This window comes from Panthera onca, chromosome B1 (genome assembly GCF_046562875.1).
Source record: "Panthera onca isolate mPanOnc1 chromosome B1, mPanOnc1 haplotype 2, whole genome shotgun sequence".
In the NCBI taxonomy this organism is placed as follows: domain Eukaryota; kingdom Metazoa; phylum Chordata; class Mammalia; order Carnivora; family Felidae; genus Panthera; species Panthera onca.
In genome coordinates this window covers 200,633,119-200,656,744 of record NC_138342.1, presented here as the reverse complement: position 1 = coordinate 200,656,744, position 23,626 = coordinate 200,633,119, and the positions used below count along the sequence as shown (strand labels likewise).

At 39.4% G+C, this 23,626-nt stretch overlaps 1 protein-coding gene across 2 annotated transcripts in view; it reads right to left on the bottom strand.

Moving 5' to 3' along the window:
- Positions 1 to 23,626, bottom strand: part of CSMD1 (CUB and Sushi multiple domains 1) — a 2,002,273-nt gene that overhangs the window by 1,623,678 nt on the left and 354,969 nt on the right. For both annotated transcript variants that reach the window (XM_078445226.2, XM_078445227.2), the window contains exon 2: positions 1,932 to 2,148. In XM_078445226.2, the coding sequence (XP_078301352.2) occupies positions 1,932 to 2,148 (217 nt within the window). The remainder of the gene's footprint in view (positions 1 to 1,931; positions 2,149 to 23,626) is intronic.

Genomic DNA, 23,626 nt, shown 5'->3' with positions numbered 1-23,626 from the left:
GCTTTCTTGTCTAGTAAAAATACCCACGTGAGAAAAACAATGAGGATGCCAATCATGTAACTCACCAATATTTATAAAGCTCTTTGAGGCACTGATACCAATTTATATACTATTCACTGGAACCTCGACATAAAGTACAATGAGTTTAGTCGTTCCACCCTTAATATTTCCACTGCTGATCATGTTATAATCCTGAAGATGGTAGGAACGCTGTTGTCTAAACTTTGTAGTTAACATATAAGTGATCATAATGTTACCACGAGGACATAAATTGTTTAGAGACAGTGACTCAAACTAACATTCAGGCAGGTTTCATTTAGAATTAAGATAGAATTGTAGGAATTATCATAAAATTATAAATTAAAATAATTATAAAAATTATAAAATAAAAAAAGAAATGATATAAATTAAAATAAATGACTTTTAATTTATAAAGTAAAATAAAATGGGAAATAGAAGTATTGACAAAAGTATTTTTTAAGGGGACATACTAAGAATTTTTCTAATGGAATGAGAAATGAATATTTTTAACAAAGTCATATGACTTCATGGTTGAATAAATTGGATTCTCTTTTGTTTTTTTATAAGTCTTTGCAGTTTCTATTATAATTCTTTCTATTATTACAACATAACACTATTCTCTAGTATCATAATTTATTTCGAATAAAAAATAGTAAATAACTAATATTTAGAAGATCAGTAAGCGGGGAATCAATCTTGCATCAAACTACCAAGGATTGATACATAGATACTTTGCCAAACATCTAAAGCATAGGGCCATACATGTTAGGCGGGAGAAAGTTTACCTAATAATCCATAAAGAAGGTAACTGTGTGCACTATATGACAAAAAGGATAAATGGAAAAGAGTTTCTAAAAATAGACAATGGATATTATAAATGACCCAGAAAAACCAAAAGATGTTTTATATCTGAAAATGCATAAAGAAAGTGCAAAGAAAATATATCATTGTATATTTAATATATCAATTACATATACTCTAATATATCAATATATTAACTAGATGTACAATTTTCTATAGGACTTTTCTCAATCTACAAAGTAAAAAAAATAAAATATGTGACTTGTGTGTATTTCTGTTGACATTAGCGACAATACCATTTCATTTATCTAATCAATACAACCTCTTCTGCCCACTGTCAATTTTTTACCTAACTTTATATATTCAGCAAACAGTCCCTAATTAGTATAGAATTTTAAAGCCTAGGGTAAAGACTTATTTGCCTTATTTAAGTATGTTCATCAGTACCTAAGAAATTCCACTTTCTTGAATGGGATGTTCCTGTTTCCTTTGACAAATTAAAAAAAAATGCATAAACTTGTACAGGTACAATGATTTCCTTGCTGATAAATTTTTAAAAAATGTAACTTAAAATCATTCCAGAAAATATTTTTTTCTTTCTTGATGGTAAAAATCATAGATCAGAAGAGAAAACTAATGGAGAACAGAATGCATTATGATGGTGCAAACCAAAAATTCTCTCCGGAGTTCAACGTTCTTTCATGTTTTTACTCCGCCCACCTCCCAGACTTTTTAGTGAATGTATTCTCTGACAATATAAAAGTTCCTTTTGTTGTTCTCTGAGTTGTACTTATGCATTTCTCTTTGTGCATTTTCTCTCAAATCTACAGTTGCTTAAAAACAATGGCGTATTGTCACTTTCCTTCAGTTACCTTGACAGCATTGTTTTGCAGATCTTCAACAATTTGATGTCTATAAATGAAGTCAATGATTGCTTTTAATAACAAGTTTTTAAGTATTAAAGAGTGCACAAATCTGCAGTCTACTTTTTCTTTATTGTAACTAAAATTTTCCAGTAATTAAGTTCACATAATTAATTCCAATTAAGTTTCAGACTCTAAGTCAAACAGTGCTACTTAAATCTATAATATAAAGAGCCAATACTTTACCTCACTTTCAAATTCCCTTGTTGGAGCTGGCCGTCGTAAACTGATAAAATATCAAAATCTTCTTCAAGAGCAAAGGTATGAAATGACAATTGTATCCGATTACGTTCTCCTGTGATAATGATCCACGTGCAGTTAGCGTAGTTTGGATAACCGTGTGGAAACCCTGGGCTCTCGATGGTGCCATTGGGACCCTGGACTAAGCCTCCACAGTTCTGACCTGGAAAAGAAAACACAGACACACACACACACAAAGAGCATATTAGTATATTACTGTGGCCTATCTTTCCTCTGGGATTAAAAAAAAAAAAAATTTCCAACCATTTTGACCAGTTTTTATAATGGCTTATTTTGCGGCTTATTTCATGCACAACTATTGAATGATAAGTTGTAGCAGTGTTGTCCAGTGTTAACAGTGGGCGGGGGTGGGGGGAAGGCAAAGAAGGAAAATATACAAATTTGGGAAGTCATTAGAAATTTGAGGAAAAATTTTCTCTGTAATTTTAAATACATCTTCATCGGTATCAACCTACCATATTTGTGAAAGAAATTTGGTGCCAATTATCTGGGTAGTATTATGCTGAATGCTGAACACCCTGCCTATAAGTCCCTTGCTCAGAGAAACTAAATTGACGGGTCAAATAACCACTATAAAACTACACTCATCCACACATATTGGCATATTCCAATGACTGCAGTGTGAAGCAATATGAATAATTAGGGAAAACCACATTCAGTATTCAAACTATTGGTTCTCACCTAATGTGGCAAAGTCCCACAAAGTCAAAGAAAAACACAAAGCCACAGAAATCTTATCCAGTCCAAAATAAAAGGCGTACAACCAAAGAAATTAAGTTAGCAAAGGTTAAGGAGCCGCCCAAGGGAATCAGGGACCTCCCCTCTGTCAAAGGTTTCCTATTCCCATGGCCGGGGATGGGTATTCAGCAGATGGGGGTAAGAGGACAAGTGCATCTTCCAGTGATGGATGCCATTGAAGAAAATGGCTTCCCTGGGCACATCTGCAGGATATCCCACACTTTATTCCCCCTTCTTATTCTAATTTCCCTTAGATAGGTTGAATTGAATTAGGATTGCTCTCAGTATTCAAGTTTGACATTTGTGATGTTGTGATTTATAATAAGACATAAAGTAAGAAATAAATATATAGTTGGTCTTAGTCCCTTTGGCACAGAGCTCCTACAAACCTTGGAATGTCCTATGGGATGAAAGAAAAAAAAAAATATATATATATGTCTTGTGTCATGTTAATGAGAGGATTTTTGGACAGCACCTAAGGATGGGGGCTGTTTCCAGGGGAAACCACCATGTGATCAGAAGGCCGAACTTCCAGTCCCACGTCCACCCATGGCCTCTGGGAGGGAGACAGGGCCTGGAGGTTCAATCAATTGCCAAGGGCCAACGACACCTACTAATCAATCAGACCTACGTGATACGGTCTCCATAGAAACACAAAAAGAAGGAGTTCAGAGGCCTTCCAGGTTTGTGAGCATGTGGAGACCCTGGAAGATCCTGTGCTGTGCATCTCTGTATCCGGCTGTGGATTGGCATCGTCTAATTTCTTTGGCGCTAAACCAGCAACCTAGTGAGTGAACGGGTTTGCTGAGTTCTGCAAGCCCCGCTAGCAAATTAACGGAACCCAAGGGAGAGGTCGTGGGAACCTCTCATTTCCAACCGGAAGGTCAGAGATACAGATCACACACCATGGACTTCCCTTGTGTGTCTGGAGCGGAAGGCGGTGCCGTGGACACTTGCCCTGCGGAATGTGATGCTGTCTGCAGGTGAACGGCGGCAGGATGGAGGTGCCCTGCGCGACGCCCCAGCGCGGCCTGCTTGTTGCTGTGGGGGCACCCCCCTCCCCGACTACTGGTGGAATTGGTGCAGAACTGGTACAGAAGCCAAACCGCGTGAGAAGGAGGAAAGACAGGAAGAGCAGAGCGCGCCACAAAGCTGCCTTCGGCCACTGAGTGGGTTAAAACTGTGCCTGAGAGCTGCTTCCGGGCGGCCTTGGCTGCCCAAAGTCTTATGGTATTGATTTTAACATTGGGATTCTCTGGCAGTTCTCAGATATCAAGAGCGCTTCCAAGGAGCAGGCCCTTCTTTTGCTGTAAATTGTAGCCCCCGGATTCAGTGTACAAGATCTGCTGGGAGATTAGCAACAGCCACCTGCTTGCCCATCGCTGTTTTCTTGCCACCAGATAAACCCTCCCACCCTTCCCTTCCTGACCTCCCCTCCTGCCAGGCATCATCCTTCATCCACCTGCTTTTCTCCATGGTTCCCCACCTGTGTTTCCCTGTTTCTCCCACCCCCACCTCTACCCTCGTTACCACGTCTAGTGTAGGGTACGGACCTTCTGTGGCTTCTCTGTGCTACCCCCGTCCCTGCTACGATTTACACGTTCCCTGTTATGTGACTTCTCATTTTGTGCCTGCCCAGGCTCTGTATAGGTCAAGCAGCCGGAAGGGAAAAGGTCAGGACAGACAGGCTATCTTCCCTAATGAACACACTTTAATTACTTTCATTGCGAACATCACTGCCATATGCGAGAACAAAACAACTCCTCTATCAAATCCTTCCCACCTTTTCTTTGTCTGGGGCTAGCTAGCAAGTGGCCCCTGGACACCGCCTGCAGGGTTTCATTCCTTCTTTATCTGGACGTTTCCCACCAATACTTTCGAATGGATTTAAATGTTTTGACCCTAACAATGTAAGAAAGTTTGAGAGGGATCGGGGCATAGGCAGATTATTACACGTAGTATAAATATCTGAATACAAGCATTATCCCCACTTTTATTGTTGAACTGCAAACAGAAAATTATTTGCAACTATGTTTTACATGTTAAAAAAATACTACACAATAGTAGCTCTCAGAGAGTCAAGTCTTTCACAGGAATATTATCAAATGCTGGTGGGAGTTTGCTAAATCTTAATAAAAAAGATTTAATGAAAGGGATTTATGAGTTTAAAACCAAAGAACTAATAAGAAGCCCATTTTCCACTAAATTTAAATCTAACAATAACACTGTAACAAGTAGATATTAAAGCTGTGGGGGTTTTGAAGGTCTTTAAGGAAAATAGCTTTTCTGGTTTATCTAGCAATTCCTGCTTCACAGTAAATCAAAAAGTGAAAACTTGATTATAAATTGGAGGAAAGAAAAATAAATTCAAAGGAAAAAGTGTCAGCTGGAAAGTAGCTACTATTATAGACCCATCATGCTGAACCAGATTATCAGATATTAAGACTTTTCTCCAAGGAGTAACACTTAGGTTGCAATGGGTACCAATTAGTACAGTAGATTTTGAAGAATGAGTCACATTTGATCAGTAGACAGAATTTTCCACAGGCCCTGGGAGGAACTTTGGGAAGTGCTCAAAAGTTAGATGAGCAACCCTCCAGCCGGGATGCACATTCCAAACAACTTAGGGGCTTTCCACGTATCTGTCCCTTAGATAGATTCTGATGCAGTTGGTCTGGACCAAGAATATCCAGGACAACCTTGAAGAACAGAATCAGAGATCCTATGCTACTGAAGGTCATATCTTATTATAAAGCTATAGTAATTCAACAGTGTCTAACTGGTACAAACCTAGATAAATAGACAACAGGACAGAGTAGAAAGCCCCAAAACAAAGTCACAGAGATATAAATGCTAGATTTATAACAAATGTGGTTCTTCAGTGCACCAGAAATAGGATGGTATTTTATTTTATTTTTTTTAAGGTTATTTATTTTGAGAGACACAGAGAGTGTGAGCAGGGCGGGGGCACAGAGAGAGGGTCCCAAGAAGGCTCTGCACTGCCAGCATGGAGCCCACTGCAATTCTCGAACTACGGACCACAAGATCATGACCTGAGCCGAAATCAAGAGTGCAATGCTTCACCGAGAGAGCCACCCAGGCACCCCAGATGGTATTTTTAATAGAATGTTCTGGGCCAACTGGATATCCAAATGGGAAAAATAAATCTTGATCCCTACCTTATTATGAATACATACATCAGTTCCTTATGAATTGCGGACAAAAATGGAAGGTGTAAAACAATAACACTTCCAAAAGAAAACAGCATAAAAAATCTGATCTGTGTGGCAAGCAAAGATCTCTTAAATGGAACCCCAAAAATGATACTCCTGAAAGGAGAGACAGAAAAATAAATACAAACACTAGGATGTTTGTATTCAACAAATGGCATGTTCATAATGCAATGAAGAAACCTCATGAATCCATAAGAAGAAGGTAGTAGAATAGGAAAATAGTGATTATAGGCAGATGGAGATTCAGAATCAGAGCCGGGTTTTTCTAATATTGGAAAGAGACAAATGGATCATAATATGGAAGTCCATCTGCAGCCCTGACCTCTCTCATCTGGGTGGAGGTCTATCCAAAAGGTGTAAGAAAATAGCATTTTGTGCTACAAAAAAAAAAAAAAAAATCCTGATTTTATTGGTCTTTCTTTGTAGGAGCAACAACCCCCACCCCCTGCTTTGGTCCCACTAGGGAATTGTGAACTTCCCAACAATTTACTCAATGTCTCCTGTCCCACTCAAGCATCTCGACCCTCATTTAAAAACAAAAACACACAAGGCATGTGAAAATAATTATTTGTCTACACATCAGTACTACAGTGGTATTGACTACAACTCCTGAGAGAAATGCAAAATCTATACTAATGTTGAATTGAAGGACATCCCCTTAAAAACAATTACTGTGAGCTGTAGATCTCCGCATCATTATGACCTATGTGGGGTTCATGCTTCCTAACACACTCACAAAAAATAACCGCTGACACCAGCTGTGAATAGAGCAAAATTATTCCCCAAAAGGTTAATCTCAGGATGTGAAGTGATTATAATTCAGGAGTGCAAATAACTTACAGATGACATTCACCATTGGTACCAGAACTTAATTCAGGTATCTTGGTAAGGTATGTCTGAAATAAAGATTGCTTCAATAGCAAAATGTTCTTTTAGTTGAATAAAGTAAAGCCACAGATGAACGTATGTGGATGATACATGACATCTATGTACATTTCTGGGTTCACACGCACTTACACAGAGAGTGTGGGACTTCCTGTAGCCCCACCACCAGCAAATGCCAAGGTGGAGGCTCTTCCTCAAACGTCCCAGCAAAGACTTTTGCCTATCTCCCTCATACGACTGTCCCCTCTTGGTTATCATACTTTAACAGGCGCTTGTCTGCTACAGAGAACCCTCAAATATTTTACAAATGTTTTCTTTTCAAATGGCTTAAATCTATGTTTCTTGATTTAAATGTTGGCCTTAAAAACAGCTTAAAAGAAGCAGATTGTTTTAACTGGAAGGAAATTTAATAGACGCATTTTTAAATACTATAAACATAATCGCGCATCAACATATTGCTCAACAGGCATCGATTGTAAGTACTTTTTTAAGTTATATTTCCTAAGGGCACTGAAGCAACCTGCGGATAATTTTAATCTTTTAGTGAAAATTGTGTTGTTTTTTACAGGATCGAAAGCTCCCTTGTTACTGAAGAAAATGTCTACTGGTCTTCCTTCTTCAAGTTCTGATGATGGAAGTTACCTTGAAATCAAACGCCAATGCCAAGGGAAGAAAAAGAATGTATGTATGTAATGATATGCGTTACGCACATACCTTAAATGCATGTCACGTGGAAACACACAGAACTGTACCCACAGATAGTTTGTGAGGTGCTACAATTCAAGCGAACCAAGTCAGAAAAGTTCCATACCTGCCGCAATTTTAAGAGATGGGCGTCTAACAACATTCTGTATCAGTTATATCTCATTGAAGCTCAGAAAACAAAAGAAGTTGGTATCTAAATCATCTAGCAGCTAAATTATACCTTACGAAATACTTGGTTCCTTCTGAAGTAATCAACAGAATGTTAGGTGTCAGGGACTCATGCAGAGTTAATTTAGTGTAGATTTCTACCCAATTTAGAGATCCTCAATAGCACGGCTTCCCACACAGAGGATTACCAGCAGGCATTTTAATCCTCTCGTAGACTTTGGGAGCAAGGCACTGTTTTCAAACTACATTTTCACGCAGAATCTCAGTTGGCCAGATGGCAGTCCTGCGACGTGAAGGGTATAGATACGAAAATGCAGGTGGAAGTGGAAAGTCATCCCAAGTTTCTCAGAAACAAAGTAGGGATTTCTGACGCCAGAGACTGGTGTTTGTCCCCCCAAAACACCTCACTAGAGACCAGCCCCATGCAAAATGCAATCCGTCCTAGGCTTGAGTACCGATCAAACTTTAGTGAATAGCTTAGATCGCACAGTGAAATCCAGATATTGGGAAACTCTCACTTCAGTTTTTCTTTAAAACTGATCTATCACTGCCATCACTTTCCCGAACACTTCACTAATCCCGACACTGTTTAAAGTAGCGTGTGTCACCCGATGTACATGAGCGGTTTGTTTCAGAGCCGTAGTGTCCGGTCCTACAGAATGAATAACAGCCAGGAAAACTGGATCTAGGATGTGTCTTGTTTTGTTTGATTGTTGATCTTGATTTTTATTCTCAGAAGGTCCATAAGACCACCGCTGCTTCCTCAAAGAGCCCACTGGCAACACCGAGTCCCGGTGAGGGTAGAGACGATGCCGGTTAAACAGGGGTGTGTACCCATGAAGGCTGTAGCACACATTCTGACAGATACAGGGCGTGTTGTGCCCTATGACAGTTCCCTACTCTGAAAGTCACTCTCGCAAAACACTCAGCTGAGAACGTGGCCGTACGTCCTTGGCATTTCTGAGATGAAAAAAACCTCTGCTCTGAAGGTTCCTGTACCCCCTCCTAAACGCTTACTCCTACTCCTACTTAGCACACACCTTTCATTTCCTCAAAGAAAGCATTTGCTGAGATGATTCATCTGTGATTCATTCTGGTTGGCCGGAGCATCTGATGAACGAGTGTGTGTATCAACAAATGCCTTCCTGGATGCCACAGTTGTTGACAGTGTTGTTGCCCCAATTCTGGACCCGATGACCCATTCTTAGAAAGTAGTAGATGTCATTTTGGCAAAACTCATGTGCCAAGGTCTTGGCGTATACTATCTCATTTAATCCTTGCACAGCCTTTCAGGTAGAAGCTAGCCTAGCTTTTGTTTTGATAGGTGTGACAAGATTTATGCAGACAAAGATTTATGATAATGTAATGCCTTTGCTATGTAAATCCCACTGTAAGAGCAAATGTTTTCCTCTCTGGGGCATTTTGACACAAGATTTGGTTCAGTGGCTCCAGGGAGATATGGTCTATTATGTTCAGTATGGGAAGGAAGCCATTCCAGGAAAGGATACTCCATACTGAATTCTACTGACCCTGAAACCAGTCACAGGACAAATGATCACCCGGGCTGCAGAGGAATAACCCAGAGATGCGAAGATTTGGGAATATATATTTACATTCCAACTACCTGGCCCATGTAGAGGAAAGAATAGGCTTGTGTGTAAATACAGAGAATGAGCAGAAGCTATGCGAACATCACAGCTGAATCTCAGGCAAGACACACAGAAAATATAAACAAGTTTATATTCTGCTGCGACAAGTGCAACACTGATTTATTTTGAAAACAATGCAATTCAGGAAAAATTTTAAAAACTATTTATTATACTCAATAGCCATCTCCATTCAGTCCCTGTATCCTTTCCATGAAAACAACAATTTACGTTGGTCGTATCTTATGTACGTTTCTATGCAAGGGAAATTTTACTTCTGCACGACCAGATTTTCTATCTCCAAAGCTTCTCCTATTTTGACATTTTTATGGGAAGACAATACCACACACCCGTGGGTTTGCTACAGGACTAAAAATCACCTCCTCCTCTTGATGTAACAATGTCCTAACTCTGAAGTTAAAAAAACAAAAAATAGCTGTAAACTTCGCTTGAATTTTTCATTGTCTCTAATGACTAAGGAATATGGCATACTCTTAAGTGGATCCAGAATTTCAAATATCAGCAGCTCTCAAATTTCAGAGATGGAAGAGGAAGTTTCCCTGATCAGATAAGTACTTTTTGAAGCGGTAAACAAATCAAATATGCATTAAACTCCGCATTATCTTCCACGGTTTCATCGATTATTTCAGGGTCTGCATTATTTGTAAGATGATTAATTGCACAAGGATCTTGACTCAAAATTGCCCTTCGTAGGACTTTGATTAAGGTGTTTTAAAATTAAGGTCTTCGGGCATTTTCTAGGAACGACACGTCCTGAAGGAAGTTTTAGAAGCATTATAGCTCTCAGAGTGCCAAGAGCAGCTGAATATTGGCTACTGTAGCTGAGAGCCTTAGGGTGCTTGGTTTAGTGTTAATCCCAAACACTTATGGGAGATTACTCACAACATGAGCAGAGACAAAATGTAGAAAAGCCAGAGGCTCACGAGCCTGAGATGATGCCAAGGAATCAGTTCATCCCTAATGGTTTCACAGCCCATGAACGAGGCCACCCAGGTAGCTGTTAGATTACAAATGAAGCACGGATGCCCGATTTCTAGTGCTTATCATAGAAAATGGGGTTTTCACCGGACTACAAATATAGAGCATAGGGTCTTTCTTCCCTCCAGTAAAGTCTGTTTGCATCACTACACGTGGGCTTGATCTGCTTAATTTATTTCCTTTCCTAGAACACACTCTGCTTGTCCACAGCCTCGGGGCCTTCGCCCATGCTTATCCATCTGCCCTGAATGCTCTTCCCCTAGATCTTCCCGTATGTGACATCTCTCCACGCAGGTTGCAGTGCAGACTCTCATCTCCATCAACAACCCCCCCCCCCCCCCGCATCGATCCTCACTACCCTGCACCCTCTTGTATTTCCTTGTTGTATTTGGCATTTCATGAAAATATCCTGTTTACTTGTGTACTCGTTGACTACCTGTCTCTGTAACTGCTGTGGAACGCTTTCAAGCGTGAGGATACCACCCGCCTTGTTTATATCCCCGTTCTAGAGCAGTGTCTGGCGATCAGTGTTCAATCATTGAAGCACGTGGTCAAGTTGAGGCATATGCGTGCGGGGTAGGGATGATAGTGGCATAAATTTAATCGATACACACACTCAGGTGGACAGAGTTGTCAAAAATATAAAGGAGTGGTACTAGAAGGAACTTCAATCATACCCCAGCCAGGCGATTGATTACCCAGGGCATTCAGACTGGGGTGTTGTCATTAGTATGCCGAGAAGAGGGGTCCTGCAATCTCCATGCTGTTCAACAGCCTGATTGGCCAGAGCTCCCGAGACTAACTTAAGTAGTCCCTGCTTTATTTGAAGCTAAATTTTTCCTCTGCAATCTTCCTGGTATATTGGCATCTCTGCCTTTTCGTTCTAAAAGGGGGTCATAATTCAGGGCAAGGGAAAGCTGCAGTGAGTCAGACCTGGAACCGCACAGATATGATGTCAATGTTGTTTCCTTAGCTACTGCACCCAGGGGAGGAAGCTTTAGTTCATTCTAATACTGTCATGATTTCACCAACTGAGAAATTGTTACATTAATGGTAATAAACTCATTCAATGTCTACCTACTCCACAGGGACAAATTGGAGGAACTTTGTGCACGGTGTAGGGGCAAAATAGCATTGGTCTCCGAATCAAACAAAACCAAAGTGTGATGAATTTCCAGCATGGGACGCTAGGGATTTGAATAGGTCACCTGGCCAATAGTAGCCTCAGTTTCCACAAATGGAAAATGAGGGTGATTTTGCAAGGTTGTGGTGATTTCTAGAAGGTGCCTTTGGGGGGGGCACCCACACCTGCTTGGTGCCCAGCCTGTATGGTCCCTTAAAGCACACTAAGGTACTTGAAATACCAACAATGAATTGTTGAATTATTTGACTTCATAGATTTTGAATGGCGGTGTTTATTATAGCACTAAACAAATCAAATTAACACAGAACAAACAAGCAGAGCCCCACTTTATTGTGGTTCCCAGATCCCACAGTGATACTCTTTAAATAGATGACTTTTTGCCTAAAACAGGTTCCCATCTGAATCGGAGTCTTTTCTTTCAGAACCTTCAAATCTGCATTTCTGTACTGCGAATTATTCTGAAGCCAATTCTACTTTTCTCACAGAAACAAACCACACTCATCAATTCAGAGAATTCTTTCTCTCCATAGACGGTACAATTAACATTCTTAATTGGATGTCAGATATTTCTTTATCTTTTAATGCAATTCCTAGCAATGAAACACATCATTACGGACAAGTAGGATTGAATTGTTCCCCAAACTTGAAATAATGTTATTTCATACTCCTGCTTTAACACATGAGAAGTCAAAAGAAGCCTAAACCAGGCTCTCAAGGTAATGGTGGTGGATCAATGGAGGGAACTAAGTTTCCCTTAAACAGAGCATTAAAAAAATCTAAGATGTTAACTGATATAGTTTAATCACGATGCCGTATAATCCGGTTAGTGTTCCCTGTTAAGAAAGGCAAAATAAAACTACCAGCTGAGTCTTTCCCTGGGTGCTCAGAATTTCTACCAGCAACCCTATCCTATCCCCTGCATGAGCCCCTTCTGGGCAGGTGGATTATCATTACACTTCCATTCTGGATTTCCTTCATTCCTGAACCGCAGGAAATGATTTCTAGATCATCGAGAGATATTTGAAAATTCTAATATTATGGTCTCTCTTAACATCTAGTGAGAGTTTACCTCCAAAGAGAAACTGAAATGTTCAAAAGTCATGCTAAAACCCCACGCTCCAATATGCGTCAGGAAGAACGGAGCCAGGGTAAACTGTTTGCAAAGAAGGTAAAGGAGAGCATTAATGGATGAGGTCCTTTGGAGTTAGGGAAGCTTTTCAGATTTAGGGTCTGAAGGCATGACAAATTACCAGGTATGTACCCTTCCCCAAATTAGCAAGTAAATGCTAAAAAATGAAAAATAAACATGTCATGAGTTTTCCACTCTTTAATACTAAGCAGAATAATTGACTGAGGTGACATAAGTTAGAATCTTAAGGGCTATTTTATAGATTTAATATAAAAGAATTGGTCTCCAAGAAGTTGCATGTAAATTTATTTTTTAAAGGGTTTGTATGTATTTGTGCTTTGGGCAAATAGACCATGGAGACCTGTAAGACTCCTGACATGCTACAGGTCTCAATTTAAGGTCTCTCTTGTTCCCATTTCCTCAAATCTGGAGATGATTCTGCCACCCAGACCCTCAGTGGCTTCACGGAGGGTGTTGGTCACTCACTGGCCCTCAATGGTGCCTTGGCCATTAGTCCTGTGATGGAAAGTCCACCTAAGGAGCATAAGAACAATGAGATTCTCTCTGTGTCCCTCCTCTCTCATACAGGCACAGACTATTAACCTCTCCCCCTGCTACTCAATGGAATGACGTTGAGATTTGTATGTGGATTTTGTGTCCACCTGGAAGAAAAATGTAATTTTGGCACGGTGGCTGCACATAGAAAACTATGATATATGTCATCATTTACAGGGCTGATTTCACATTCTACTAGGTTTCATCTTTGAACAGAATTTTGACACTTACAATCATGTTTTTACCCAGAGTCTTTGTGATTTTAGGTAGTGAATTTGTAGGGAATTTGAGGGTGTACTATAAAGTCCCCGATATGATGGTAGAGAGACATCATGACACCCACTGTCCCAGATTCAGTGTTTGGCGAGACCTGAGATCTGGCTACTTGTTAAGTGCATTTTATGGATGGTGGGGAAGGATGCATGTCTACTGTGGTAACAGCATCAGTGTGTAAAGAATTTGTTTCCATATATACCTTAGATTGATTTGAGTCAGGAGCGAATCCAGGAGCTCCTCGGTACTGATGCTTAGTCCATCAGAACCATGAGGTATCAATCCCATTACCATATTCCCTACACTGTGACTACCTTGGCCTTGGCCCAAATCTCTCTTGTGGGCTTCAACTGCTCTATCAGCCAGCGCATTTGAGAAGAGTGCATCATTGTTGATAACCCATCATTATTTTCTGAATCTTTTCATGAAGAGATAAGAGCTCTAGACTGAAAGCCACAGGAGGGCAGATGTCTTCCTCCTAGACTGGTGTTCCAGTTCCAGGGCTGAGTACAATGCCTAGCACAAATTAAACATTCAGTATACAGGAGCAGAAAAGCCAGGCTGACGGCTGTATCTGATAGAGGATATTGCTACAATGCGCACTGAATACTCACCATATGGCAACCACTTTCCATAAATGTTCTATCCTCGCAGGGATCTTGATAGACCTTGGCATTCCTCTTTTTGCTGATGGGGAAACTAAAGAGTTGGGTGCTTTGACCAAAGTCACACCCACATACCCATAAGCAGGGGAAGGGGAAAGTGAACCAGAGTATTTTATTTTAACACTGGCGCTCATTCTATTATGCCACAATGTAGAAACCTTATACTATTTCTTCCTTCTGTTTTCTAAAAAGAATAACTCTTACAAACTGTATTACAGAAGCAAAGGACAGTTTCTAAATCCTTAGAACGCTCCTACTGCTCTTTGTGAGGAGACAGGTAATTATGTAAATTGAGAAAGAAACAAAAAAGTGAGTTTGTATATCTGAGCTGAAGACCGGATTCTGATTATGTGTCTCTATTTATAGGCGGGCATGTGAGAAAGCCAAAAACTATTTCCAGTTTCAGTTGTATTCCTCAAATAAGTCTTTGGACCCAAAGCTATTATATGAGTTAGTACTTAAAAAAGGGATTTGGGGTTACAATAATATTTTTAGGCGTGGGACTGGGGGCACTATATTGCACAACTCCAGGGGGTGCTATCACCCAGTTGATTAACGATAAATCTATTGGGAACTCGACTGGTATCAGAATTTCTCACATCTTAAACGGAGTGACATTATATCTAAATAGGCACAAACAAGACGGAGACACTGACAAACAGCTCTGGAAATATCGGAAAGAAAAGCTCCATTTATGGATCTGTTGTTGTAATCGATCTTTACCACGTGTCTACATCTGTTTTTATGCCCTTTCAACTTTTAACTGGTTCCTACGCTGCAGGCAAGACAGCAAAGCCCTGGCTTCTGTCCCCTAGTTTATCTTGGTTTGGTGATGCTTCTGAAGAAATCATGCATGATATTGAAATTCCATGGAGGATTAGGATTGCCGGTAACAGCTACTTTGGCTGAAGAGAACTAAAGTTCTTTCAAATCTGGGGCCTTGAGTTGGAAGAATATAAGGTCTAGAGGTGGCTTTGCCTGTGTTTTTATTTTACTGATTTCTAATTAGAACTTTGAGGGCGCAGAAGTTTCCCCCTCTCCTTTAAACATGGTTTTGTTCAGTTATATCTAGATTCGATTCCTTTTTGTTTTACCTGAGTTTACCTTCCAAGGTTTGAGATCAGAAAACCAGGGGTGGGGTAGGGAGGGGAGTAGCTTTTTTCCTAGATAACAAATATTCACAGAAGTGTGGATCTGTTTTGTAAGAACATACTAATTTCATTTGCTTTGCTTCAAGTTTTTAAATGCAACAGGAGATTATACTCCTAACTTAAATATTTGTAACCAGAAAGAATATGGACACGGAGATAAGAGGCCATTTGCAATGTTAACTGATCAGAGCTTGGCACAGTAAATGAAAACATTTAGCTCTATTGGAATGTCTGAGGAAACTATCATGTGAGGCTAAATGGATGACACTATAAAGGCTGAGGCTAAAATGTACGCGTTGCTTTCAACCACGAAAAAATCGTAGTGATGTGTAAATTTCCATACCATTGAAAGCGTACAGAGTAAAGAACGTCATATAGCTGGCATAGAGCAAAGGGAAAATTAATACGTGAAAAAAAAAGTCTTTAATTATCAAGAGTTAGTTGTCAAAATGGGTGAAGGGGGTCAAAAGCTACCTCCAGTTATGAGATCGATAAGTCTTGGGATGTCAGGTACAGCATGGTGAATATAGCTATTAATATTGCATTGCATATTTGAAAGTTGCTAAGAGAGTAGATCTTAAAAGTTGTCATTGCAGAAGAAAAAGTTCTCATCTCAAGAAAAAATTTGGTAAGTATGTATGGTGACGGATGTTAACTAGACTTCTGGGGTGATAATTCTGCAATATATAAATACTGAATCATTATGTTGTACACCTGAATCCGGTATAATGCCGTAGGTCCATCATATCTCAATTAAAACAAAATCAACCGTTGGCATGTCCAGGAAAGAAGATTATTAAAACCATTCTCTCATGGTACCCGGGATTTTAAAATCAGTAAGTCCACGAGGAATGCCTGCCTCAAAGCCTGGCCTGCGCGCTGGACCATCACAACCTGTGCCATCACAAATTCCAGCTCCTCCCCCGCGTAGCTTGGTTATAATCATTTGTAGAAAATAAAACTTGGAACAAACACAGGTGGATCAGAGAAGAAAGAAGAACGTTTCGTCGTTTCTCAACTCGGCGTCATTCTTCACATTGACACCCCCAAGGACCCAACCCCTGCTGGTTAGCAGCTCCCGTGTCCCCAGCTGCAAGATGAAGTCCACGTGATCAGCAGCCTTGCAGAGTCTCACACGTCTCCCATGGACATGTGCACCATCTCAGTTTCCACCAGGTGTATGATGACAGCCGGTCGTTATTATCTCTAGCCCAACCACTTAAGAGTTAGATGAAACCCACCCATCTCCTCCCCCTCTGGGAAGGGGCATGTTTACTATGGGACGCCATTTTGATTCACTGAACACAACCCTAGTTTAGGAAGACGACGGCCTGCAGTCCAGGGACACAAGTTGTGTCGCAAATCTGGGACTCTCAGACATGATGGAAGACCCTGAGTCCATTCTGTGGTCGAGTCACTGACCTAGACGAGAGGCTGACTTGGAACATGCCTCAGTCTCGAGTTTCCTCTGAGATATAAAGTAGCTGCACGGTCAGCAGGAGCCCGAATTGTCAACCCTGCAACACCATCTTCCAATCGAACTAGCAAGACAGGAGATAAGGAGAGGCAGGGGAAGAAGTGATCAATTCTATTCCCAGTTGTAAAGAATCGAGAGATGACATTAATAGGAGTCTTCAAAAGAACCATAAAAGTCTAAGGGGGCTACTGGAGAAATGATCTCAGAAAAGGAACTCAGTCTCAGATATTGGGAGAGCAGGAACTATGCAGCCCAGTTGGACATTTCTTTTAAGTCTAGCTTATTAACATCAGTAAAGCTCTTTTGAAACAAACACATGAGACTTCCTTTCTGATATTTTCTCTGTTTTGCTTTGGGGGCAAATGGGTCTTGTGGTTGAGTGGGACCAGCGGGGCCACGTATGTCAGCCCACAGGAGAGAACCAATGTGCCCAACTGGCCAAGAACAGACCCTCCCCAGATTCAGCAGGCATGGCCACTCCAGTCGCAGGGACTCATTAAAGGGAGACAGAGCTCTGTTTCCTCGCCACAAGTTCAGGCCATTTAGTAAAACTTTCCAAAGCAGACTATCTGGTGATAATACCAGGTGATGGTTTTAGAAATCAAGTAAATGACTTTTCTTATCTACAAAAATCTGACAAGGGTAAAGGATAATTTGATCCACGGCCCACCAAGTAACTGATGAAAGGTGACAATCACTAATGCACAACTAAATTAAAAGTTTCACTTTCAGTAGACTATTGAGTAGATTGATGGTTATTTTTCATGCTGCAGCAAAAAACACATGGAAAGTACAATCTTCTTCCTATCACGGAAAATTCCATTACTGTGATTTAATTCACCATAGTAACTTGTCTGTTTTGGTGTGGATGCATATCATGTTATTTCCCTCTCTAGGCAAGTTCTGAAACCTCAGTTTTAAACAAAGGAAAGGCTTATAGGCAACAGACGTTCTAAAACAGATTTTAGGAACCCCTGATGGTGAGTGTTTCTATTTGTTTCAAAATAGAAACTTTGCTTTGTGATTTATGACGCGCATTAAAATAGTCCTAGATAACAGCTCAGTGTTGTCAGTCAGCTGCAGGGGTTCCTGATCTCAATATGATTCTTGGGCAGCTCAGTTGCCCCGGGCTGAAAACAAAATCATGACACAAATGGCAAGAAGGAAACATCGGAGGAAAATCTATTTTCAAACATACTTCTCTGGAACTACAGAACATGCTAAATAACTTTTTGAATTTGAATTGAGGCGTTTGCAAATAACGAGTCTTTATCAAGGGTCATGCTTTTAGGATCCTGAGGAAGACGTACAATTTTCATATTGTTATTTGTGAAAAATATCTCAGTCGCCGCTTTTCTCCAAAGTACGTCGTTGAGGATAGTTTATGATTGAGCTGGGTTCATTTTCTCATGATCAGGGTTTTGATATCCGAGTTACTAGGGTTGGTTCTGCACATTAATTGAATACAGTTCTCTGAGTTTGAAAGTAACCTCCAAAAGTCTCATAACAAGCTTCAGAAACCAATGGGGTTTCTGGGACCAATTTAACACTACATTTGTTTGGTGCATTTTCTATTTGTCTATTGCATTGTCTGTTGTCATATCTTTAAACCATTATTCTGGGCTGGGCTGGGTCGAGCACTCCCAGTGTACCTAAAGTCTTTCTCCAGAATTCAGCTCAGGCAGTGGCTCAGCAAATCTCAAGTAAATACAGATGTATATGGAAAGGATATGAATGGTTCTGAAACATCCATCCCTTCCATGTGAATGTAACCTCATTAGGATAATATCTCTGGTCTCTCTCCACCCACCCCTTTCCCCTCTTAATTCAGGAGGTAGAGTATTTGCTTTCTGAGTTTGGAAGGGGAAATGGAAATTGGGAACACGGTTCCTTCCTCTCTCCCATTCTTAAGCAGCATACAGTCTTCTGTGCCCTTCTAGAGAGAGGGTTTGCACACGCAAAGGTATGGATAGGCTTTAGTGAATGGGGTTTAATGGGAGAGAGAGAGAAACGATGATGATTTAATGCAAAAGCTTCATACTGGGAAAACTAGGTACTGTAAGTATCAACTAAACTGTCTAACATTAGCTTAATTGGTAATAACTGATGTTTGCTGATGTTTGTTGGTTCCCCTCAACCGTATATATTTGACTTATTTCCCAGTCTATTCATACCTTAGGTAGGGAAGAAGGTTATTTATTGGGCCCCTTCTGCATATCCAGACAGACAACTTTGGAAGGTAAACTTTAGCCAAACTCACTCTCTCTCACTCTCTCTCTAAGACAACACATAACTAACAATTACTTATAAATGAGGCTAATCAAGCATACAGACATACCTCCAATCTCTCGTAATGTTGTCTCAATCCTCATGAAGTTTGTCCATCAAAGGAGACATATAGATTCTTTTCCATTAATAATTCTAAGGACCTTATCTCACTAAGACTCAGTTTTGCTTCTTCTGACTTTATCAAAACGTCTTCTTAAATGTAGACAGCTACCTTTTTCATGAACTTGGGTTCCTTTCTCCTGCAAATTTGTTCTTTGTAATTATAACGGAACAGGAGCTCTTTTCATGTTAATGTTCTGGCTGATTTCAGTTCCCACTCAACCTCCTGTCTCCAACCCACCCTCAGAGGTTTTAAAAGTGGCCTCCGGGAAACAGGACAAAGCCAAGTGATGGAAAGTGAATGCTACAAAACTAATTGTCTATGTAGAAAGGAAGCATGAAGGTACAGACATGAATCCTAGCTTATTTTTATTTTTAATTGAAGTAAAAGCTTTGGTGATCAGAATTTGAAAACGAAACTCAAATTGTAACGTATGTTTCAACTAATATTTTAAAAGGAAACAAACAGTTCAATTCATTAAATTGTTTGCCAAGTAGCTTCTAGGTGCATAAATTTGTTGTATTTGTTATAGAAAACATGATATGTAATCACGTTAACAATTTAGTTGAAATGTCAAGGGAATATAAAGCCTAAGTAAGGCATGAAGAGACGTTAAATGAAAATATCATTTTCCTAAGAAAAGCACAACAGCCACTCATATGTATAATAAAATTAAAACTGACATGTAAAAATTCATCACTGAAAGAACCTCAACAATAAAATATGGATTCAAGTTCAGCTATTTCATTTATTGGGAATGGGGAAAAAGTGTTTTCTGGCATTCATCAAACAAATATTGATTATCAGCTGCTTCCATGTTCTAGCCCCTTGAGTTCTATCACGGAAGACAAAGATCCATGCCCTGTGGCACTGTGCATTTCAGTGCAGAGGTAAACAATAAACAATGACCACAATAAGTACACTAATTGCGTGCTATGTTAGGAGACAAGAGGTGTTATGGAGGAAAACGTATGACAGAGTAAGGGGGAAAGGGAGTTGCCGACGGGAGTGCAAGTTAAGTTAGGTTTCAGTGGGAGGTGACCTTGAGCAAAGAAGGAAGTAAGGAGCGTTTCATGAAGATATCTGCAGAACATGGAAGGTGTAGCGGCCAAGGAGGACTGCACCAAAATGGGACACAATGGCATGCAGATTCTTTTGAGCTAAAAATAATCAAGACAAAGACTCAGGGAGAAACTTTGAACCCCCGCCCCCCAACATGCCTGAAAATAATCAGGTAGAAGGCCTGTACCAGGAAGAAAGCTATTAACAGCGATTCCTATTTACTTAAGAAACTTACATGTATCACAGGGCAACCTTAGTTTTCCAAATATGTCCTCTCATCTTCCCACTAATGGCCTTTCTCCCCTTTGTATCCCCAGATCCCTACACCTCTCTGTAACTTAGGATCATGTATATACTTTATTTTTCCTGTCTTTGGAATCTCACACCTGTATGGATTCCTCAGATATATAAAGCTAGATATGATTTTCTCCTATGAATCTGTCTCATGGAATATTACTTATTAGTCCAGCTAGAAGAATCTTGAATAGAGGAAAATTTCTTCCTCTCCAGCAGTAGTCAGTGAGCTGAGTGAATGGAAGCATAGGAGGAAATGAAGTCTGAGAAGTAACCTTAGGTGTGGCAAAGTCAGGTCTGGCATGATTATATAAGGCTACTACTATTTTGGATTCTAATTTGAATGACGCGGTCAGACTTTGAAGAGCTATTGCTATATATTATCATATCATGGATGCAAAGCTTAAAGGACTTGACCTTAACTGATGAACACATTCACTGACTAATCAAAAACCCATTTCCCACATATTCTGAGTTTGTTTGATTTTCAGTGCCACACCTAATTTGCAAATTGTTGTAAACAGAGAACTAGTAAAGTTTATTATAGAAGAAATCAACAATATTATCTAATAACTTCAGCTTTAAGGCACACGGAGATAGCCTATAATCACTGAGTACATTGAAGAATTTATTTCGTTTGTCTGTGTTACTTTGGGTAACTTGTCTTTATTTTGTCTCACATATAACTTGTCTTTATTTTGCCTCACATATAACTCAACGCAGAAAACAGTGAACATTCCTCAAAAGCATTTTTGGGCAAATGAACAACCAAAGAAAGCCACCTGGCACAAAATAGTACGATTAATTTAAACAGTAGAGCACCGGGCACCTGGGTGGCTCAATTGGCTAAGCGTCCAACTTTGGCTCAGGTCATGATCTCGCAGTCTGTGAGTTCAAACCCCACATCAGGCTCTGTACTGACAGCTCACAGCCTAGAGTCTGTTTCAGATCCTGTGTCTCCCTCTCTCTATGCCCCTCCCCCTCTTGCACTCTGGCTCACTCTCTCAAAAATAAAGAAACATTAAAAAAAAAATTAAACAGTAGAGCACCAAAAGTCTGGGAAGAAAAGAGCTGGAGAGAATTTCTTTGGGAAATTAGAACATTCCAAAGCACTGTGCATAGTGGGAAATGAGCGAATCATATACACGCTTAGGGAAAGACCAGAGAATCCCTAATCTTTCACGTCTGCTTGATTGCTGGATTCAGTGCAAGCAAGAAGCAAAAGCCAAGGGTAAAATGGCACGGGTGCTATTTGTAAAGAGCTGAGGAAAAACAAACAAACTTGGCATAAAGTATTCTCTTTTCAGCAAAAGTTCCCTTTACAGAAGTAAAAATGAAGACATTCATGAATAAACAAAAGCTGAGAGAGTTTGTTGTGAGCACACCTGCCCTAGGAGAAATGCCAATGGGGGGTCTTCTGGCGGAAATAAAAGGAGACAGTAACTCAAAGTTGTACAACGTAATAGATAATTCCAGCAAAGGCAAATAGCAAATATTACAGACACCGCTATTCTACTTTTGGCTAACTTCCTTCTTTTTCTACATGATTTAAAAGACAAATGTATAAAACAATAACTATAAATCTGTGTTAACAGGCACACAAAGTATAAAGATGTAATTTGTAACAATATTAACACCAAGGGAGAATTCAGAGCTGTAGAAGAACAGAATTTCTTATGCTCTTGATACTCTGTTAGTATCAATTTAAACAGGATAGTTATAATTTTAGGATGTTAATTGTAATCTCTATAGTTATTACCAAAAAAAAGTTACTGAAAAATATACACAGATGTAAATGTGAGGAAAAAGATCAAAATAGAACACTATGGAAAAAAATAAGCACAAGAGAGGGCAGAGGTGGAGGAAATAAGGAAAAAAAAGTTTAAGGCATTTAGAAAACATAGCAAATGTCAAAAGTAAGCCCTCTCTTATTTGAGATTATTTTAAATGTAAATTGATTACATTTTGCATTCAAAAAGCAGAGATGGACAAGATAGATTTTTAAAAAATACATGATTGGGGCGCCTGGGTGGCTCAGTCAGTTAAGCATCAGACTTGATTTCAGCTCAGGTCATGATCTTACAGTCATGAGATTGAACTCCCAGTTGGGCTCTGTGCTAGACCTGGATCCTGCTTAAGATTCTCTCTCACACTCTCCCTCCTCCTCTCTCCCACTTGTGCGCATGCTCACACACAGGCTCTCTCTCTCTCTCTCAAAAACAAAATACATGATTCAATTATATGCTGTATATAAGGGATTCACTTTATATCCAAAGACACAGTTAAATTCGTACTAAAAAATTCGAAAAAGATGCCAGGCAAATACTAACTGGAGAGACCTGGGCTGGTTATATTAATATCAGAAAGTAAGAGACTTTAACTCAAAAAACAATTATAAAGGTAAAATGATACTTGATACTGATAAAGTATTAATTCGTCAAGAAGATATAGCAATTATAAGTATTTATGCACCAAACAAAAGAGCTGTAAGATCTGTGAAGCAAATACTGACGCAGAAGAGAAAAGGCCAGTTGTACAATAGTATTTGGAGACTACAATACTCCCGTTCAATAACAGATAGGAAATCTAGACAGAAGATCACTGAACAAATTGACAACTTGAACAAAACTATAAATCAACAAGACAGAATTGATATACACAGACCATGCCACCCACTAACAGCAGAAAATATTCTTCTCAAGTACAAAAGGAACCATATGTTGGATCACAAACAGGTCTAAATGAATGAAACATATTTAAATAATATCTAATATTTAATATATTATATTATAAATTTATATATAAATATATATATTTAATATATATATAATTAATGTATTTAATATATTCCCTTGATATTTGACACATTGGTTGTACTTAATTTTTAAAATTAGTATATATATATTAAATATTATATATAATTTAATATATCTTCTCCAATCATCATGAAAATAAAGCTAGAAATTAGTAACAGGAGGACAATTCACAAATACGTGCAAATAAAATTACTAATTTAAAAAGTTAAGTACAATCAATGTGTAAAATATCAAGGGAAATTTTAAAATACCTACATCTGAGTAAAAAGAGGACCACAACACACAAAAATA